Source organism: Polyodon spathula, chromosome 10 (assembly GCF_017654505.1).
Source record: "Polyodon spathula isolate WHYD16114869_AA chromosome 10, ASM1765450v1, whole genome shotgun sequence".
In the NCBI taxonomy this organism is placed as follows: Eukaryota; Metazoa; Chordata; class Actinopteri; order Acipenseriformes; family Polyodontidae; genus Polyodon; species Polyodon spathula.
This window is the reverse complement of record NC_054543.1, coordinates 18,840,912-18,862,475: the sequence shown is the minus strand read 5'-3', so window position 1 is coordinate 18,862,475 and position 21,564 is coordinate 18,840,912. Positions and strand designations below refer to the sequence as shown.

Below are 21,564 nucleotides of genomic sequence, written 5' to 3'. Positions count from 1 at the left end.
GGACTCACTGGGAGGACTTTATGGACAGTGACATTAGCAGAAATATTGCTAGTTGTGATATTAGCAGCTCGCTGGAGTGAGACTCTGGATTATGATTATAACACTACTAGCGGTTTCGAATACTTGATGGACCCGGAGAACTCCGAAGACATCTATAAGTATAAGGACCCGTGCAAAGCCGGTAAGAGCATGCAAAATGTTCATCAATTACTGTCTGGTGATGACTTGAGTTTCACCGCTTTCTGTGCGTTTCCTTTCTGTTCAACAATCAAGCACAGCCTTGCGCGATATTTGCATTGAAATGCAAATGAAGTACAAACGCATTTGGGTTTTTTTTTTTTTTTTTTTTGTGTTGTTTTTTTGTAAATTATTATTCTGGAACGTTGTTATTGAAACCTTTTTTTCAGTGCTAAACATATAAAGTACGAATTACAACAGACTTACTTTTGTTAAAGTTACTGCAAGTGTTTAGTCAACGGTGAAATAGACTAGTCTGGATAAACTGAATAGTGTTCGCTGAGTGCAAACTGTTCGCAGTGATTGATGGAAGGTGATACCTATCTTATAGGTAGATATGTCTCCAGGTGGTGTTGCCAGGTTCCTTCTGAATGTGTTATTGCAATCTGTCAGAGGCGAATTGGATACCATACAGCATTTATTTATTTTTATTTATATTTATATTTATTTTTTTGCATTAGGAGTGTTACAATACCATTATCATTTGCTCTGTAGTCTGTAGAAACAATACACAATTGCAAGTAATTGTACGTTTACTCATATTGTGCATGTATAATTATTCTCTTGGTCAGCAGTTGATCGACAGTTTTCGCGTTAACAAACTTGTTGGCTAGTACAATACTACTAAATTCCCATGAAGACGTAATACTATTTACCTGTACCACAGAACACACAGGGAATAGTGATGGTTATCCTCAATGAAATAAATACTACAGCTTTACAGAGGTTGTACTGTACATCAACATTTTTGTTTTTGGAGGGAAATGGTACAGTATATAAATGAAATACAATGAACCGCAAAGCAGTTTTCCCTCTGTTTCTAGACACAATGCTAAAAGGCTTACAGTTAAATCATTCATTACTGTACACGGAGTATACTGTAAGTCAGCGTCTTTCCCTTTTAGTTCATTCATAAACATAAAAATGTGTAGTTTGAGGGGGAGAAGGAACAACGCTTTGTATTCTACATACTATGCAAATCATTTTCCTTTTCTTGCATATTGTCCAGATAAGAAGCATGAAGGTTTTGTATGGTGGGAGAGAAGGTTCTGATTGGTGCTCATTTGGGAATGTTTTGTAACACTTTGTGGTCTATATTTTGAAACTGCTTGATTTTTGCTTGACTGCTATCTTTTTTTTTTTTTTTTTTTTAAACTGTGTCTTAATGTTCTCAAATGTCATTTATGTGCACCTGCAACTGCACAGTTGTACATCTGAAATCGGCCCTTCACAATTACTGCACAATCGCATGATGTGCGATTAGTCAACAACCAGTTTCTTAGGTCTGCTGTCACTTTACTATTGGTGGACTATTCTCTTCTACCGGTAGGCTGGGTTAAATTAATGTGATGCTACTTACTAGTTTTCAAGAATGTACGATTACAGTCCCTGTGATCCAGCTGGTCACAACAGTAATTTTTAAATGTTTTAATCTTTCCCTTTTACGGTGTTTTTGTGCTTCATTGTGTGCATGAAATATGCAGCAGGCACTTGCTGCACTCGGACACAGTACCTTAATAGAAGAGCTCATATTTGTGCAAATCAAAATTATGACCCGCGTCCCTCTTTTCACAATGTGTGTGTGTGTGTGTGTGTGTGTGTGTGTGTGGTGGGGGGGGGGGGGGGGGGCGCGACTGTGATTCGAACCCAGGCCTTTGTTGATAAAGTTCACGACATTTATTGATTTTATGCAGATGTTTTGTACAGCATTAAAGGTAACAGTGTTGTTACTAGTGCCACATTAGTTTTATGACGCAACAGGTCCTTATTCCTATTCCTGTTTTGTAGTAGTGTAAATCTCACGGAGTATAATATCACTGGCATATGGAAGCATATTAGTTGGGGTGCAGCAGCCTAACTCTGCCTCCACAGACCTGTTCCAGCTTGTCTTTACAATAAGCCTTATGCTATTCATTCCCTCAGATACTCTATTGCACACGGAAAGACTTGGCCACAGCCAGCATCACATTCTAAAAGAAACCAAAGGAACAGAAAAGTTCTTTCTTAGCCTTGCCATTGTGCAAGTCATATACTTCCTCTAATCCTGCAGGTACTCTGCATCACATCATGTTCAATTGAACTGTGATGAGAGGTTTTTAATATGATCCCACTCAAAGTTAGAACTAAGATACAAGTGCTGACAGTTTGGACTAATGACCCTGCAAATACTATCCGTTTACATGAGCTCTGCATCCAGGCCTGTTGTGTGGATGTGCAAGAGGGTTTACAAATAAAACAGTACACTTTCTGTGCCTTATGTTTGAGCAGTGGCTATTTTCATTTGATAAGCTTTGATTAGTGGATGGGTCTGGCTTCAGTTTCAGTGTCATGTATCATGCAGTGGCACACACTTGCAGATCCTGTTTAGCTAACCACTGTGGGACTGTAAGTGGAGTGGTTGTGTATGACTCCTAGGGCAGTGACTGACTTCAGCGCCTAGCCATCTTGGCAGTCTATAGCCTTAACCCCAGTCTTGTCTACAGCTGTCTTCCATGTTTAGGTTTGGTGCACAGCAATGACACTTTATCCGGTAACTGTGAGATCGATTTCTGGCTGGCACTACATCACAGCAGTGCAGAATTAAACTCTCAAGATAATATTTTAACAAAGAGTCTATTGAAATCAGTTATAGCAGCACTGTTTTTATTAAAGCAATGTAGGTTGATTTTAAAAGTGTTGTATTTATTCATTTTTAAATTTTTTTTATTTGGTGTGCATAATTATTTTACCCCTATTTTCATCCCAATGTGGAATGTGGGGACAGAAAACCAGCATTGTTGCTGGAGGGACCGTGGTCTGGATACACTGCGATCCTTAGGTTAGGTTGCGTTTAGGTCTATGAAGTCACAAATACCTACAAAAGAAAAATCAATGATACATAGAGCCCTATGTCTTTGATGTAGACTGTCAATCTGTAAAACATTTACAAAACAGAAGACGATGCAATATATCAAAGTCTGCTGCATGTGTGACTATAAAGTTTAAAGTACATCTCTGGTCCAAAAATAGGTTTCTCTGAAAACCATTCTATTTTTTATGTTGGACAAGAATGTGTAGGATATGTGTTTTTGATGGAAGGCATATGAATTAACTGCTAAAGGCAGTTTATTATTATTATTATTATTATTATTATTATTATTATTATTAAGCATTATGCTTGACAGAAGTATGCAAATATGAAAGTCTGTTAAGCTGTAGACCATGTATTTATTGACCAGATGGATAATGATAACCTGTAACCCACGAGGGACAAACTGTAATTAAATCCTTCAGTGCCTATTATTATCAAACATAATTTCATACCTCTTGTTTATGCTACAGTTATCCAACTGTGAACACAGGAACGTGCTCTAGGTTGCATATTTTAGTCACAAAAATGTGCTTATTATGTTCTTTTGTCCGAACAATAGGCAGAGCCAACTGCCAATCTCATGGTGTTTTGAGTGCGTTTTCCTAACTCAACCAAAATGTGATACAAGTGTGAGAGAAATGCTCAGGCCATTGTGGGGAAAAAGTCAGCCACTGATTCAAAAAACGTTATAACTGCATGTGTCATTTATTTTTAATTTATTTTAAAAGATCAGCCTATTGTTTGCATACAGAGAAATGTCACTTGACATCAGCTTACTGTATAATGGTTCAAGCTGACATAAGAATTGATTGTGCCGTGATTGTTTAAAATGTCATTTTTTCTGATAATTGTTAAACATTTGAAAATCAAGTAGACCCATTTAACTATTAGTAACACTATGAAACCATAGCATAGCAGTAGGTGGCAGGGCAGAGCCGTGTCTGTAAATAGTGTTGGTGTTTGTATGTGTTTTGGTGGTGGTTGGCAGGGATGGGGTTAATTCCTGTCCCTGCCAAATACATGTAAGAATGTGGCTTTTCCCAAATGGGGTAGTTGGTGCTAATTGGGAACAGCCACTTGATATAAAGAGGACCTGGAAATGGAGAAGGTACAGTGTTTGAAAATTATACTTAATTGTTCGTTTTTTGTGTCCGGTAGACAGCTTAGCTATCTGGTGATAGTTTAGAACTGAAAAGTTTAGTTAAGTACTCCTGGAAGGAGTTAGGTTTTTCTTTTTGCTTTGATTTAATAAAAGTGTGCCGAAAAGCACTAAACTGAAGTTTCCTTGTCTGGGTCAATTACTTAAAGTGTACAGACCAGTCTTAACAGGTATGCTCTGCCACAAGTGGGAGTTTAATCCGGCTTGTCATTGTTAGAATATTCTCATGACCATTATTTTATGTCTCGGGTCCAAGCAGTTCTGAATTGCATACAGCCGTTTCAGGGGTTGTTGGTATTCAGTGAGCCAAGGACTCCCCAGCCGACCCCACCCGGGCAGCACTGGCCAATTGTGCGCCGCCCCCTGGAACTCCTGTCCACTTTTTCACTGGATGCGCCACTCAGGAGCCCACTGTTGTTAGTGATCCAGTGGTAAAAGTAAAGGGCTTTACTACCAGGAGGTTCCCCGTTCAAACCCTGATTCAGCCAGCGACTCTCTGTGTGTGCCCATGAGCAAGTCCTTCCATCCTTCAGATGAGACCTAAAACCAAGGTCCTATTGTAAGCGACTCTGCAGCAGCGGTTGTTGATGCACAGTTCACCCCCTAGTCTCTCTAAGTCGCTAAAAGTGTCTGCTAAATGACTAAATAAGCCACTGGCGAGAAAACTTATTGGATTAAAACAGACCGGTTTGGTCTCATTAGTGCCAAAAAACGGTGCATTACAGTATTTCTGAAAATGACCTGCTATTATTGCTAAGTTTTAACTGGAAAGTGTTAATGGTTTTGCTTTTTTAAGTTCCCACTTTAACTTATACATGTCAGAACCACAAAAGCAAATGACTAACCATTAGAAAGGTGACTCTTTGCCTTTACAGTACTTGAGGGAGTACAATTTATATTTGGACAGAAGATGTTCAGTCACAAGCATAATAGTTGTTACTTTGTCTGGTCATGACTAAAAGGGTAATATCTGAAAGGTCATTATATTTTCACTGTGATTTATTTCATGATAGGAAAAGTTTGTTCTTGATTAAGGCGCCCACGGTGCTGCCCCAGAGGAGAGATTCTCCCCTGAACAACTGCATTAATGATCATGCAGAGATGTGCAGTCCTGACTCAGCACTGGGGAAGCTAATTGTCTGCTTTTTCCAAGGGCTTATTGTTTTACAATTACTTTAAATTAAAGGCCGACAGGATAGCCAGAGTGCCAGCTGTTTAGCTTCCAATTAAAAAAAGTAGAGAGTATAAAGAGAAACCTGCACAACCTTATGAGTTTCCAAACCAGGTTACCAAGTTCCCTTTAATCAAGGAGCCTTGGGGGATTTACCGGTACTTTTCTCCTCCTGTGGACTACTGTACATGTAACTGCTGGTGTGAAGAAGCTAAATGTAAGGTACAAAGTTAGGACGTTTTTATGTGAGTGTTGTAAAAATTCCTGGGATGGTTGTTTTAATGGTCTCTCAAATGCCTTCCCCCAGTGTGGAAGTTAAATTATTCCACTTTCCTCTAGCTTCCCTGTGGAAAATAAATCGTCAGTGGGGATTTTAGTCAACCTTACCACTTTTTGTAGGGCAGATTTTCTATTTTGCTGGCCAACTCATTTGCTGTTAAAGAAAGTTGTGCTGTGGTTCACCTGGTAAAAAGATGGTGGCTTGGTGCAAAGCCAGCAGGGACTGTTTCTGCTCATCTCACTACAGTAAACCAGCCAGATGCCCAGTGAGCTCAAGCGGCTGCTTTGCAGGGCTGGCTTTCATCCTCCAGGGACCAGTAGCTCACTGACGTGAACTCTTGAAGACATTCAGCTCCTAAGTTCTCCAGTAGCGGGGAGTTACTGCGGTGCTGGAGCATAATTAGACGTTCTAAATTTATAAAACCAGAAAAAATGTAAAGCCTTGACACTAAGGCTTGAATGCAGAGGTAGTGTAAATAAAGCAAATTCAGTGATAAAGTAAATCTTGCATGAGCGTTTTTAATCATCTGGTTGAAGATTAAACTTGCATGCAAAAGTAGTTCTGTCCTCATTGGTTTGGCAAATGATCTACAAATGAATGGTCTTTCAACGAACTTATTCTGCACATTTTACTGACTGTTTTAAAAATGTCCTAATTTTCGTTAGGTAATTTTGTGAAAATGAATTAATTCTTGCCATTCAAGGTCATGTGATAAATATTTATTATACTTGACTTTAATGCACCATTGATCATCACTGCACTACATTTCCTCTGGGGGAAAAAATATTGAATTAGGTCCTAGGCATGTGTACTGTCTTGCGTTTCATAGTTCAGCACTATCTTTCTCTAAATTAGACTTAAAGGTGGGGTGCAATGACTTAAAAAGTCCTTGTTGAGTGCAGCTAAACTTTCTGTACTTGTCCTGAAAGTTTCATTCACATTCGTTCCTTATAAAGTGGGGAAAAAAGGCAAATTGGTGGTTAGACCGTTTTCAAAAACCTTCGAGACCTCGAAAGGAAAGTGCACGTGCGTGACGTCTCACCAGGACATTCACTGCTGTAAACAAATGCAGTTGACAGAGGACAGTAGTGAAAGCGATGCTGCAGGTTCAGATGTTTTAATATCTTAAATCAAACAGATCAGAAATGTTGGTCTTGTGCTTCATTTATGTTGGCTTCACAATGTAAAAAAAAAAAAAAAGGTTTGTCTACATTTGCTCTTCTCTCTCTTCTGTGGTTTGTTGTAGTCTGTTGATGGTAGAGTAGCACATGACTGCTTTTTGTGTCAATTTCAGGTTTTTTAATTTGAATTTGATTCTTGGCAGTATTTTCATGCCTGCTTTTAGTGAAAAGCTTGTGACAAGCATCCTTATTCAGACGGCGAATTTATTTTAAAGAATATCGCTTGATTGTTGCATTTATGCATCGCTGCTGTGGCACATTACTGGAATTTAGTTATTCAAACAAATTATCAATATCAATAATTCAATTATCAATAAATTATCAATTGTATGTTTCAACTACGCCACCCTCAATAAAGGTGCAGGACCTTTAATTATCTCCTGCACAGGTATTTAACTGGGCAGAACATCAGTGACTGACAGGAAGTACACAAAACAACAAGGAGGCAGATTGTTTATTGTTCAGGTTCACAGTAAAAACAAGACATAGGCCCTGAAGTATTCTGAAAGTTTTAGTTATTGTTACATGTTGTTTTTTTAATAATAAATGTTAAATAGTGATAGGATTTACTTGAGGTAACACCAGACTTTACATAATAGTACAGTCAATTACACAGCAACACACACACACACACACACACAACACACACAGGCCGATAACCTTCACTGTCTATGTAGGCTATGCCTTGCTATGAAGGTTCTTAGTCACTCAGTCGGCTGACACCCTTTAAACGTAAACAAATAAACAAAAAAGAATACAGACTCTACCGTTTTTGTTTCGAGACACAAAGAACAACAGTGCATTCTCCAAGCTCAGTAACTCTGTACAAAATAGCCAGTCTCTCGTTTCTTCACTGTAGGCTTTTTAAAAGTTGAGTAATACACACAGAGTGCATCGGAGCCACAATTTAACATGCAAAACAAGTACAGTAATGTCTGTCAACTTATGAAAACACTAGAACCAGATGTCTCCTTTTTTGGACTTACTGCACAACTTTCTCCAAACAAAGCAAAATAATAATTCTTACATATACAGTAAATAGTACTTTATTCTTAACTTGTAGCCTGTTAGAATCTGATCTAGCCTACATCAGCATCATAAAGTAGCCTAAGACATTTTTGCAGGTTGAAGTTTATGTTAAGACTAGCGATCTAAATAATCCGGAGGCAGAAAACCTTAAGCGGGAGTGTAGAGACGAAATCGAGAGACTTCACAGGAATGCACATGAGAACATGACATAACATGACCATTTTATCACATGCATTATTAATAATGCACATGGGATGTTATTGGCTTTATAATGGAGTCACTGTATGCACGTTTTCATCAAAATGTAAGAGATCATTATAATGAAATGATAGGATCATGTCCTTACCTTCTGCACCTCTCTTTTTCTGGCAGCCGCTCGAGTCCCAGTGATTTTACTTTTTTTACTAGAAGATAAATGGATGGTACTGAATCCTTATTTTAATTTAACCTTTTTAACAGCACCCATCTTGAACATCATTAAATTAATAAAGCTGTCTTTGGTAATCCCTGGTCCTCCTCATGAACTTCACCCATTGCCGGCATCGTATTTGCTCTTTAGGAAACTTGTGGAGAGGAACCAATGGCCCTGCTGTGTTGGAGCAACCATATACACTGAACAAAAATATAAACGCAACATGCAGCAATTTCAAAGATTTTACTGAGTTATAGTTCATATAAGGAAATCAGTCAATTGAAATAAATTCATTAGGCCCTAATCTATGGATTTCACATAACTGGGAATACAGATATGCATCTGTTGGTCACAGATACCTTAAAAAAAAAAAAAAGGTAGGGCTTGGATCAGAAAACCAGTCAGTATCTGGTGTGACCACCATTTGCCTCATGCAGCACCACACATCTCCTTCGCATAGAGTTGATCAGGCTGTTGATTGTGGCCTGTGGAATGTTGTCCCACTCCTCTTCAATGGCTGTGCGAAGTTGCTGGATATTGGTGGGAACTGAAACACGCTGTCGTACACGTCGATCCAGAGCATCCCAAACATGCTCAATGGGTGATGTCTGGTGAGTATACAGGCCATGGAAGAACTGGGACATTTTCAGCTTCCAGGAATTGTGTATAGATCCTTGCGACATGGGGCCGTGCATTATCATGCTGAAACATGAGGTGATGGCTGCGGATGAATGGCACGACAATGGGTTTTAGGATCTCGTCACGGTATCTTTGTGTATTCAAATTGCCATCGATAAAATGCAGTTGTGTTCATTGTCCGTAGCTTATGCCTGCCCATACCATAACCCCACTGCCACCATGGGGCACTCTGTTCACAATGTTGACATCAGCAAACCGCTCACCCCCCCACACGAAGCCACACATGCTGTCTGTCATTTGCCCGGTACAGTTGAAACTGGGATTCATCCGTGAAGAGCACGCTTCTCCAGCGTGCTAGTGGCCATTGAAGGTGAGCATTTGCCCACTGAAGTCGGTTACGACGCCGAACTGCAGTCAGGTTAAGACCCTGGTGAGGATGACAAGCACACGGATGAGCTTCCCTGAGACGATTTCTGACAGTTTGTGCAGAAATTCTTCGGTTGTGCAAACCCACAGTTACATCAGCTGTCTGAGTGGCTGGTCTCAGACGATCCCGCAGGTGAAGAAGGCATATGTGGAGATCCTGGGTTGGTGTGGTTACATGTGGTCTGCGGTTGTGAGGCCAGTTGGAAGTACTGCCAAATTCTCTAAAATGACGTTGGAGGCGGCTTATGGTAGAGAAATGAACATTCAATTCTCTGGCAACAGCTCTCGTGGACATTCTTGCAGTCAGCATGCAAATTGCACGCTCCTTGATATGTCAGGTGGATGGATTATCTTGGCAAAGGAGAAATGCTCACTAACAGGGATGTAAACAAATTTGTACACAAAATTGGAAAAAAATAAGCTTTTTGTGCGTATGGAAAATTTCTGGGATCTTTTATTTCAGCTCATGAAACGTGGGACCAACACTTTACATGTTGCGTTTATATTTTTGTTCAGTGTATTACACACCTATTTACCATGGTAGCTCTCCCCTTGGTCCGCTGTGTTTTGGTGAGCGGTAATGCAGGAAAGCTGCAGACGGGCTTGTTCTGGTGTGACATCACACATAAATTAGCCGCAGCTCCAAGTGAGCTGGACTTTTCATAGAGGTGTCAACTTCAGAGTTGTTTTTTATACATTAAAACCTGTACATTAAAACTACACAGATACTTTTATTGACCTACCAAGTACTATATAGTGAATTCTGAAAAAAAAAAGAAAAATCATTGCACCCCACCTTTTAAAGAATGTAGGAAATAGATAATAATAGTGAATAGTGAAATGCTGGATATATGGTAAAGCTGTGGCATTGCCAGTCCAGGAATTTACAATCTGGCAAAGTCCTACCTTCTCAGCCAGATAGAAGGTTCTTGGCCAGTGTGTTCTGCTTCTCTGAGGTGAGGTGACCTGCCACTTTAAGTGCCCTTGCTTATCAGCTGTGTGATGAGCGCAAGGACAGGGAAAAAGTGGTGTTTTGTTCCATTTGGCTCTCATTTCAGGAAAATCCCAGTCGAGGCTGAAGCTGCCAACTACGCTGCATGCAGTGGTCTCTTGTGAAGGCGAAGATGACGACATTCAGGAACTCTCTACTGGCATCCCTGCTGCGACTGGCATGGTGGAGGCAATAAATACCACATTGAGTTCCGCTTTCTTAGGATGGAACTTTCAATAACTGTTTGGTAAATTACATTACTTTAGACTTATTTTTAAAGGCAGATTAGCTGCCAGATTTCCTTCTAAAGGTCACAAACAGTGAAATATTTTCATTAATTTAAAGGAAGCTTTAGTCATGGTGTTGCTTCAAATGTGTTTCCATTGTTTGTTTTATACAAAAGCCCATTGCTCAGGGGATAGCTAACCAACAAACAAATAATTAAATATGTACTGTAAAGAAACCTGTTATTGTTAAGTTGATGCTATGAAGGGTCTAAATAATGAAAGATGGTGACTTTGATCTCTCACTGTACTGTACAAGCAAACGGTGGGAACACAAGCTGTTCCAAACCTGGCACATTATAAGTGGGCTGTAGGAAACCCTTTAACCACTGGAGTGTCCTGACCCAGTGTAGTCATTTTATAATGAAGGAGGGTCTTTACTGGAGAAGTCCAGTAACAGGTTTACTAATGTAATCCATTTCAATATGGTTTTGAATCCAGTCTCAGTTAGTGTAAACATGGGCTTATTCCTTTATTCTCTGACTTCTGTTGTCTTATGCAAGTCAGAGCATGATGATGTCTTTGTGGATTTGACTGGAATTTCACTTATTGTGGAAAGCTGGGTTCTGCATCAGCTTTGAAGGACAAGAACCAAGACTATATTTTTATTGGAAATGTAATTTGCAATTAATTGGGATCAGGGTGTGTTCATAAAATCAATTTGTTCAGATAATCAGTTTATTACCGTGAAACTGTCAATATAAGATTCCCAGTAGACCTCTGAATTAAACTATATCCTGTATATCCAGTGACAACATAAAACAAGTAACAAATGAGGGGAGGTCAGTCACTTGTCAGACCAGTTTCTAGTGCCTGATTGATCCCAGAACCTAATATAGTTTTACTGTAGCTAAATGGTAAAGTCAGTTTACTTAAGCTTTATTAGTCACAGTGTAATACAGCAGGTATGGTACCTAGGGACAGAATCTTCTCAGGGGACCCTGGATAACAGAAATAGCAATCTAACAAGTGCCAGTAGAGTCTGTAGTGAATGCAAGTAACCCTAATACCAGCTGCACCAGCACTTTTTAATTGTATATATATATATATATATATATATATATATATATATATATATATATATATATATATATAGGGCTTGATGAAGCAATGGGCTCACCTCTTTAGACCCAGGTTTTAATCTCGCAAAGTTCACAAGTGAAACCTGTTTCTGACCTGAGAGATCACAGCTGAGAGCAACAGGAATACCTTATCCAGTATTACAATGTCAAAGGCAAAGCAAGGCAGATGTAGATTATCCCAACATGTTTCGCTTTCCCATCCTCCCTTGTCTGCTAGTCATTTTCTGGTGTGGAGGAGTGCTACTGGCTACTGTATTTTATCTGTGGTTCAATGTGCCATATTTACAAGGCTTTAACTTAAGATGACTGTTGTTTTAAGCCTTGAAGAATATACTCAAACCAACATCAATTCCTCCTTTTATATCTACTCACGTCCAATTCGAGTGCAAGTTCCTGTTTTTCAGGGCTTCTGGTGTAGGAAAAGGAAACCATGTTTTGGACTCATATTTAACTACTGGTTCAGAGCTTCTCAGAAATGCAATATAGACATCTGGATACAGTAAGCCATAGGTTATGTATCAAGATTCCTTTGAAATGAGCTATAAAAGGGTCAGGTTTTGATATTTGCTTCTACAGTTCTTCCCAATGTATTTGTTAGTATACTTCAGGCTGTAGCAAAAACAACACAAAAAGAAAATAGAATTTAGAATTTCATTTTACACAACAGGCCCATCACGTTAAAGGGCGGTTTTGGTTACACTGTTTTCCATTTGAAGAACTGTCTGAGCTCTAAGCAGAATCCACAATAAACCCTAAAAAACATTTTGACTGACATTCACTCCCTTCCCTTTGACTTTTATCTGTTGTGCCTCCCACCCATTCACATTCTTCACCTGAATGCTTTAAGAAGTGAGGGTCTATACTCTCTTTTGTTGCATCCAGTTGAAGACTAATGTAAAAACTTTAAGTACGGTAGTTCTTTTCTGCTTGCCAGATTTTAATACATTTTTTTTTAAAACTCGTCCCTGATCGGACGTTTTGGAGACACTATCAGTATTTTAAACGATTAATGAGCAGCCTTCAAAACCTAAAGTTTGCATACTGGTGCCACATTTGAAGTTTCCAAATATTCCCTCTGAACTTAAGAATAATTTTGTACTTGCCCAATAACAGAAGCTATACATTAGGGTTTGCATTCCATTGGCAAAACCAAAAGGATACGATGAGTCATTTCTGATAGTCATATGGATCCACACATCACTTTAATCTTAAGGGTAGATAAAAGACAAGTACTGTGTTTTTGAGCAGCTGTGTGTTATCTTGACAACCCCCCTCCCCTCTCCACACACACTCTGAATGAGTCTGAAGATCATATACGAGTCCTGTGAGTAGATATTTTGTATTTTAGTTAAGGTTATCACATGACTGACTTCAATGTCAGATTAATTAGTGTCTTCTCTAGAGAAAGCAGAGACCAGGTTCAAAGCATAAATACATTAGAAAGAAGTGGCTGATTCACCAGCACAACAAGTATGTCAGAAGCATACATCCCCTGCCGTGACTGGAATTTCAGAATCACAGCTATCAGTATGATGAAAAAGTTGATGATCATGACATATGGTAACTGTACGCCAGAGCCCTAGGGCCATGCGAGAAAAAAATCAAAACTTGAAATTTCGTCATTCTATTACAGACCAGTATAGGCGTAACTGGGAACTCCTGCTGAGAACGTTGTTGCCTGAATCCTCAAATTCACTACCATCAGGTCTTAATTAAGTCTAAAAACTGGCTTTTCTAGTATAAATTCAGTTCCCCTCATATATTATAGGATCATATCTGTTTGAAAAAGCAGCTGAAGTTTGGCGTATGCATGTTTTACACAGGATTGATCAATAAGTAATCTATGTTTCTTTTTAGGCAATATCCAGTTTTTAATTAAGGCTGTTTTATCAATAAAGAGCGTCTTGCCCCATAGAAGGCTGGAGCTTCTCTTTAAAAAAACACCTTGCCCCATGTAGCATATTGTATGGGCTAGTATTTCATATGTTCAGACTGTTGGAAGACACTTTCGATATTCAGGGCCAATAAGCGGAAGAGAAGTAAAACAGTGGCGAGCATACACAGTACAAAAAGAAGCAAAAACTGATTAGAAGCAAAAAATGACGGAACACCAGACCAAGACAGGACTGCCAGGACAGGCCATTAAAACAATGCGAAAAATCTTTCAAACTATGCCACACAATTACTCCTTTATAAATATTAAAAAGAATAATCATTTTCCTATATATTTTTTTAATAATTCAAAATGCTTATGGACAAGGACAAAGACAGACCTGCCCCAGCATGGCATAAATCAATGAGAAGCAACTTACAAAATACCATGCAAATAAAAAAAGTATGAAAACTCATAATAATAATTTTTATTCTGTAGACTATAGATTTTTCAAGACATTTTGTTCGTGCCATGTTCGTGCACTTTTGTCTTGGTGTGACTTTCCTCCTCCCCTTAGATCTGTACTGCATGAAACCTGCTCTTTCATGCCATGTTACCGAAAAAACTTCACCAATTTGGACGACTTTCATTCAAACTAGGTTGTGCCTAGTAATGCCTTTGCCCAAAAACACAATGAACTAGATTCTCAAAGCCTTTTACTTCAAATCGTCATCAACACGCATGCAATAAAGTTAACAAACCAGAAAATAAACCAGTTTGGCGTGTCATTTAGGCGCTTGTAAATAATCTTTTTTTTTTTTTTTTTTATCCTTTGTGTTATTCACGATTATAGTAAAAAACTTTCCATCTTGCCAAATGTGTTTTTTGCGTGAGGATCCCTCCTGCAAATGTCTGCATCGAATTTGTATGGTCCTTGTATAATTGGCACCTATAAGGGGTCATGCTTTGTGTTTGGTGCTGTATTTTCTTTTTATTGTGTTTTATGTACGTAGATCCCCTGGGAGAACAGCTGTGCCGAGTAAATAAGCAATAATTACATGTTCAAACTCTTTGGAGCGGGGCTACATTTTCACATTTGCACTTCCAAAAACAACTCACTTCAGTTTCTTTGGGGAGAAATGGCTTTAGCTTTGCTGGTTTTTTTTGTCAAAGCTGCTGCTGTGCCAGACCTCAGACCTCTTCACATTATGAGGGGTTGCTTCTAATTGTCCACAGTAGTTTGGAGGCTGTTCAAGTGTTAACTATTAATTTAGTCAGTGATGGGTATATTTATCATTTCAGGGGTGCTACAGTATTTCGTTCCTTTGCTTTGCTTATGGTAAACCTTCAACCCTTGCGTCAAACCCTTTGGCATTGCTTGCTCCTGTCATGAGCATGTTATATTCATGAAACTTGAGGCTTTTCTTTAAATATTTTTGGTGGTTTTCCCAGTACTATTCATTGTCAAGAAAGGAAAATTAAAGAGCAGCTCTTTCAGTGGGTGAAACATTATATCTTATTGATATCTGCAGGTCTGTTACCTTTTAACTATAGAGTGACTAACACGGGTTTGCAGAAGGAATCCTACCCAATACAAACCCATGAATAAATAGTGATTCTAATAAAAAAAAAAAAAACATTGACTTGATCACAAGGCGGCCACTAATCTATACATGTGTATAAAGCATTCTGCTTTATATGGATTACATGTAGGTTGGAGGACATTTGAGTACAATAAGAAATACAGATGGCAGATCATGAGGCAGTGTAAATTCTCTGTAAGGCTTAAGGCATGTTTGTTAAGGTTGGAAAAAAGAAAGGCAAGTGGGTATCAGACTAAAGCCCCTTTCACACTGGCACGCTCTACTTGGGTTGTAACCTACCCATGTCAGGACGCAGCTTGTTATGGAAGCTTCCATCCAAGCCTCTTCAGACTGAACCATCAGCCCAAATGTTGATTGGAGTTTTCTTCATCCCTGCTGCAATCTGGCTCATGGTGTGTCTCAAGCAACAAAAATATGGCTAAACAGAAACGTTCCTTGCGGTAGTGACTTTTGTTTGTTACTGCGTCGGCTTCTGAATGGCCGTCCTACATTTTATCTCGCTCAGCCTGGGTCAGAGCGTGTCGACCACATCTGGGGTCAACCTTTAGGAATATCTAGTGGCACATGCGCACCTAAATTCAAATTTACGTTCGCACAAGCAAATGTTTAGTAGCATATGCGACCAAATTAGTCGTGCTGTAGAGCCCTGTTATGTTGTTTTGTTTCCGATTTAGTTCCTGAGAATAGTCATCACAGTTATTATTATTGTGGTGTACTTGCCGCTCGCTGTGTGTTATTGTTTTCTGTAAAAGATTGATATCCTGTCAGTTAACAAAAGGCTTAATGCAAAATCTTATTTTAGCATTGTCTTAATTACGCAGGACAGAAATCTGTGCTTAGAATTGTGTTGTCATATTTTCTACATTTTCTTTAAATTCTCAAATTAATAAATCGAAACTGGGTTAGTAAAAAGAGACCTGGGTAGCGTCGGGTAATGTAAAACCCGAGTTTTCTGGTACCCGTGCTGTTAAAGCACACGTTTCACTAGTTAAATGGAAGTACAGCACGCAAGGTAGTGATAATTAGACTTGCTACTGTTTTGAGTTTAATTTTTTTTGCCAAATCGACGATTAATGTCGACATTTATTTTAGAAAGAATTTACCAGGTTTTATTTCGGTCTGTATTTTTCAGTTCAAGCAGAGAGTGGGTGTGTGGAAGGGTGGTGGGTAATTCACTGACACAGGAGACAGACCGGTATACTTGAAAACACCACAAAGGTGCCCAGGTTTATTTTCAGGGTGCGTTTTTACTTTTTAGCCTGCAGAGCACTGTTCACCATGTTCTGCCTACCAACGATGGTAAAAACAGAGACAAGGTAATACCACAGACTGTACAGTTCAAGTGCGGATGCACTCACGGGTGGAAAAGAAAACACAGTAATCAAAACTATAAGTAAAAGGTGCTGCACTTCAGCAGCGTTACCCCAGCCGTCGCTACCTGCATGGCCCAGGTCTCCATCCTACCCTGACCGTTCCTCAGGCTTCTATAAAAATACACAGGGGGGTCTGCCCACGGTTTCCCCGCTATTACTATGCTGCTTTTTACTTTTTGATCTTTTGGGTTTCGGTCCCGGCCTCTCTCTGTCTCTGCTCGTGACCCGAGCTTCTGTCCTTCCCGGTATGTCCTAAAAGGGCAGACCTGAGGAAACAGTAGAGCTTTATCTTATAAGGCTAACAGTCTCCCCAAGACCCGCCTCCCAGCCACTCAGAGAGAGGGAAAGTCCACACACCCTTTCCCACCTCCCCGTGTCACTGCCATGACTCGCAGGTGGGTATTGGACGACTGCTGCCCTCTTCCTGCAACACTATGAACACGCCAGCAGTGTCAGCCTGCTACAGGGTGAAATCAACCTTTATGCTTAAAAAAACAGATTTTTTTATGCCGTTGAGAGAAATCTCATTTAGCAAAACCCCTTTTACCTTATCATATTCAATATGCAACAAAACCATGGTTTCCGACATTCTTATTGAGATAACTCTTCGTCTCAGCAGAGCTATACCTTTGTAAAGATAAAGATCTTGCACAAATTACAAAAATATCTCAAATAAACCGTAGAAAACGCAGCATATAAAAGTGTTTTACACAGATTTTTATAGCACAAATTTAAGAGTAGAAATAATATTCACAGAACAAAACATTAGATAGTTGAACAGAACTAACTTGCACTTACTATTCGGAGTCTGAGCTCCCCCTCTCCTGCTTCAGCACAGGGACTTGAAGGTAAGACAGACAAGCTCGCTTCATCCTGCCACGGAGACTTCAGCTATCGATCAGATTATTGTGCACAATATTAATTAAGTGTTTTTCTCTTGCGCCCCATTTTCAAATCAAACTAGTAACTGTCACTATATACCTATAGCAAAAGCCTACCTACACCTTAACCATTAGCTAATTTCAAACTAGGCTCTGAATGACACACGTTGTAGCTGGCAAATGAAAGTGCACAGTCGGCGGAGGTCTTGATGATTGACAGTCATTTAAACAAATGAGGACATTCTAGTGCTGCTTCAGTCAACGAGATCTGTCAGAACAATGAAAACAGTGAAAGCCATTCAGAGTAGAATGGAGATGGGACAGTCGGTAAGTATAAAAACTACACAAACTAGAGATGATTTAAAAATGATTATTGTTGGTAAGAAAATAAAAAATAGCGAGTGGTTTTACTGACGTTTATCCTATATAAATTTCAGTAAAACTCAAAACAACAAATTTTTGGGGAAATTCAACATTTTAATGAGCTTTACCGATTTAATATCAAAAAGTAGCAAGCCTAGTGATAATCTGTTATTAAAAGAAAAGATAGATAAATGAATGCACCTCAAGGCTGTATTTCGTCTATTATTCATACTGATAAAACAAAGAAGCTGCTACTTGGATCATAACTTTATAGCTAGCTGTTCTATTTTTCATAGAATTTTGATAAAGTAATAATTATCTACTTGTTATGTGTTCATTTTTAGCGTGGGTGAAACCATGGTTAACATTGTAACAAAACTGTGCCATTCTCCATGACAGATAAAATAAGAATGTCACAGAATAAATGTAGTATCCTGTTTTAGGTCATTGCTTGTTATCTTATAAAATTGTAATATTTAACGGTTATTAATTTTTGGTCTATAAAATTGTATCCACATTGTTCTGCTACTGTAGGTACAGTATTCGTACGTCACTGTCCAATACGATTTGCATTGTGTGTCTCGTGCTCACCTACATGGAGTGGTACAAACCTCAGTCATCTACAAATCGGGAAGCTCTATTAGCAATGGTTTCCTGCTTTATGAAAGATACTAATAATGTACGTTTAAAAGAATGAATATTGGTAATTAGGTAGGATCGGTCATATAAACTGCAGCATATGGTATCAGAAATGCATAAAAAACTAGTAGCAAATTAAGAGTTTATGGTAGCAAAATGATACCAAATATATGATAACTTTGACCCTTGCCTAAACACATTGTACTGGTTGTGAGCAAGCTCTATGCACCATACCAGTGGAATGTACAGGAGTTAGGATGCAAAGTACTGAGTCACTTAATAGAAGAGAAAGATCATTTTCCTAGTTTTGGGAGAAAAGCATGTGCACAAACAAAGTTTGTAGATGGTTGGCCGATTTCTGTTTTTGATTGACAGAGGACAACCTTGCAAGAGAGGGCCTTTAGCGGGATTTAAATATTTAAACACATTGGCAAGAAAAGACCCTTTTGCTTTTGACAGGGTCACCGTTATTTAATAATCCATTCGTACACATTCTTCACCTTCGTTTCTGTTTAAGACAATAAGAAAATACCCTCCCCATCAATCGCATGAACTAATCCATTTAGTGCAGGAGAAAATACATCTTCAGACATCTTTTGAAAGCAGACACAGATCCATATGTGCCAAGCATCCCATTTCTCACAGGACAGTCCTGTATTTACTGGTGTCCCTTTCCCTGTACCCTAGAGACTGTGCCCTTTATTTTGTAGGCAGTGTCTGTTTTGGAAAAATGTGCACTCGTTAATTAACTGAAGCTGTTTGAATTCATTGTTTTTTTCCTTTCACTAGTGGAATGTTATTCACATGATGTGATTCAGGATTAATATAGTTCAGCAAGACACCAGGATGCCCACCGTACAGTAGTTTAAAAAACGTTATGGAGAACATGGTTAAAAGAAGCTTTCTCTGAAAGTGACCGTTTTTTTGTTGAAGATTGGGAGGCATTAGAATGAAATCCGGAGACTGCCTAAGTACTGTAGCAGTAAGAGAAGTGTTATTACATATATAACAAAGAAAGCAAAACTGTTTTAAATTATTTAATAAACAGAATTTTTGTGTGTTCTTCTTTTTTTTTATTGTTCATTTCATGTTATTTTATGTGGCCTGCTGCAATGGTGAACTTTCTACAATAGCAATATCTAAAGTACAGGGTGATTAAAAAGTAAGTTTACCACATCACACACCATATCATTGATGTGGTAAACTTACTTTCTAATCACCCCATACTTTACATATTGCTATTGTAACACAATACTCACATTTTCAATAAAATGTACTTGCATTTAAATAAGTGCATGTAAATAAGTCTGCATTTCAATAAGCATTAGTAAAACATATGCATTAGTAAACAAATAAACAAATTAATTCATGGTCAGTGCCAATGTTGCCGTTACTCCATCCATTCACAGAAAGTCAACAGTAGATGTTTTACATTGAACTACAGTATAGAGCTAAAAAAATAACTCCTTTCCAACTCCAAGTATCTTGCTTTTAATAATAGTCACTGCATTGTTGTGCTAAATAATGACTACAGTACCTATTCATCCCCTTGGTGTAAAGAATGACCAAACTATTACTCGGTTTTTCACAGCTTTAACTTATCCACCGCTAAAACATTTAGTAATTAACGCAGGACAGGAGCAACTTGCAGTCTGTCAAAAATCTATAACTGCCTGTGACGTGTAACAGTGTTTAATTATGTAACGGGACAGTATTTCTTCTCAAGCGATACAGGAAGAGAACTTTAATACTCCTTCTGTCTTTGTAAACTATCGGAAAGAAACATTTTTACTGTAGACAGACACACTTGTTGTATGATTTCAACATATTCAACTGAAAATGCAAAAACTTGGCTGAAAACGCAAAATATTAACTTCTACATAAATCTGATCTGAGTAATTTTTATCGAGGCGCTAACGGCATGGAACCAAATGCATACCTGTTACTAGCTGGTTTCACAGACCGTGATTAGCACTAATCTGGTGTGAAACCAGCTGTAAGTTTAGACAATGAATGTTGTAACAAATATCCACATAAAAACTCTTTAAAACAACATCTTCTTTTGAGTAAAATTACATTGTAACTCCAAATGGCAGCATGTCACGTTTTAGCTGCGATGTAGTTCATTCTAGCAGGAGAAGCATGTTTGAAATAGATAGACAGCTACTGATAAATACGATGTACAGTTTGTGCTGGTTTACAGCAGGTTCATTGTTTGGAGTGTAGAAATTACTGTTGATGCTGTTGCCCAATTTGAGAATTTCTTCTAAAGACGTTTTGTTCTGACTGCCTGGGTGAAACGAATGGGCTAAAAACAAGTTGGGTAGAACGGAGGGTAGGAAGCAATTTCTACACTAATAATACAGTAATAAATGTGTGTAAGAGTTTATCAAGTGATGCTAAAACGCCGGATCATTGAAGAAACAATGAGATACAGCCTTGGGGCAGATGGTGTGCTAACATCCGGGAGAGCTTTTTAATTAGGTATTTGGGGGCAAAAACTACAGACACCTTCAAAAATCCACCCCATAAAAAAGGAAAGGAAGAAGGCTTGTGTGTGTAGGCAGTAGAAGTTTGCTCTGTGATAGTCAGATGCAATGAATTCTATACTATTGCGATTGGTGTGAAAGGGTCATTCTTTCTTCATCCTAAAGTCTTACATTCTGGGAATGCTTCTGTATGTCACACTTTAGAATTTAGCATTGACCTAGACCTTCTTGTTCCCTTGTCCCATTCATTCTTTTCTAGCGCACATTACTTATAATCTTGAGTTTCTTGAAACTAATTTTAAAAAATGCACAATACTATACAGTACAGCATTTTGACTGCCACTGCCACTGACCAGTTGGTTTGGGTAATGTCTGTATCTAGTTAGCAGGATCATTGTACTGTACCTTTGGAAAATGTTCTTGCAAAATGTAGTTTCACTGATCACCAGATGTTTTATTTCCTGATTAGTGTTATGGTGAAGCGTGAGCTATTTGTTTATTTTTTGCTTTCCGATGTCAAACATATAAAGTGATCAGTAGACAACAAACAGAAATGTTTAGTATCAATTGGAGCAAGGGCTTCATCCCTTTAATCAAGTG

The 21,564-nt window shown here is 38.6% G+C and overlaps 1 protein-coding gene across 3 annotated transcripts in view; it reads left to right on the top strand.

Moving 5' to 3' along the window:
* Window positions 1-21,564, top strand: part of LOC121322027 (tolloid-like protein 2) — a 134,984-nt gene that overhangs the window by 197 nt on the left and 113,223 nt on the right. For all 3 annotated transcript variants that reach the window (XM_041261463.1, XM_041261465.1, XM_041261462.1), the window contains exon 1: window positions 1-181. This exon is cut by the window's left edge and continues 197 nt beyond it. In XM_041261463.1, coding sequence (XP_041117397.1) covers window positions 1-181 — 181 coding nt within the window. The remainder of the gene's footprint in view (window positions 182-21,564) is intronic.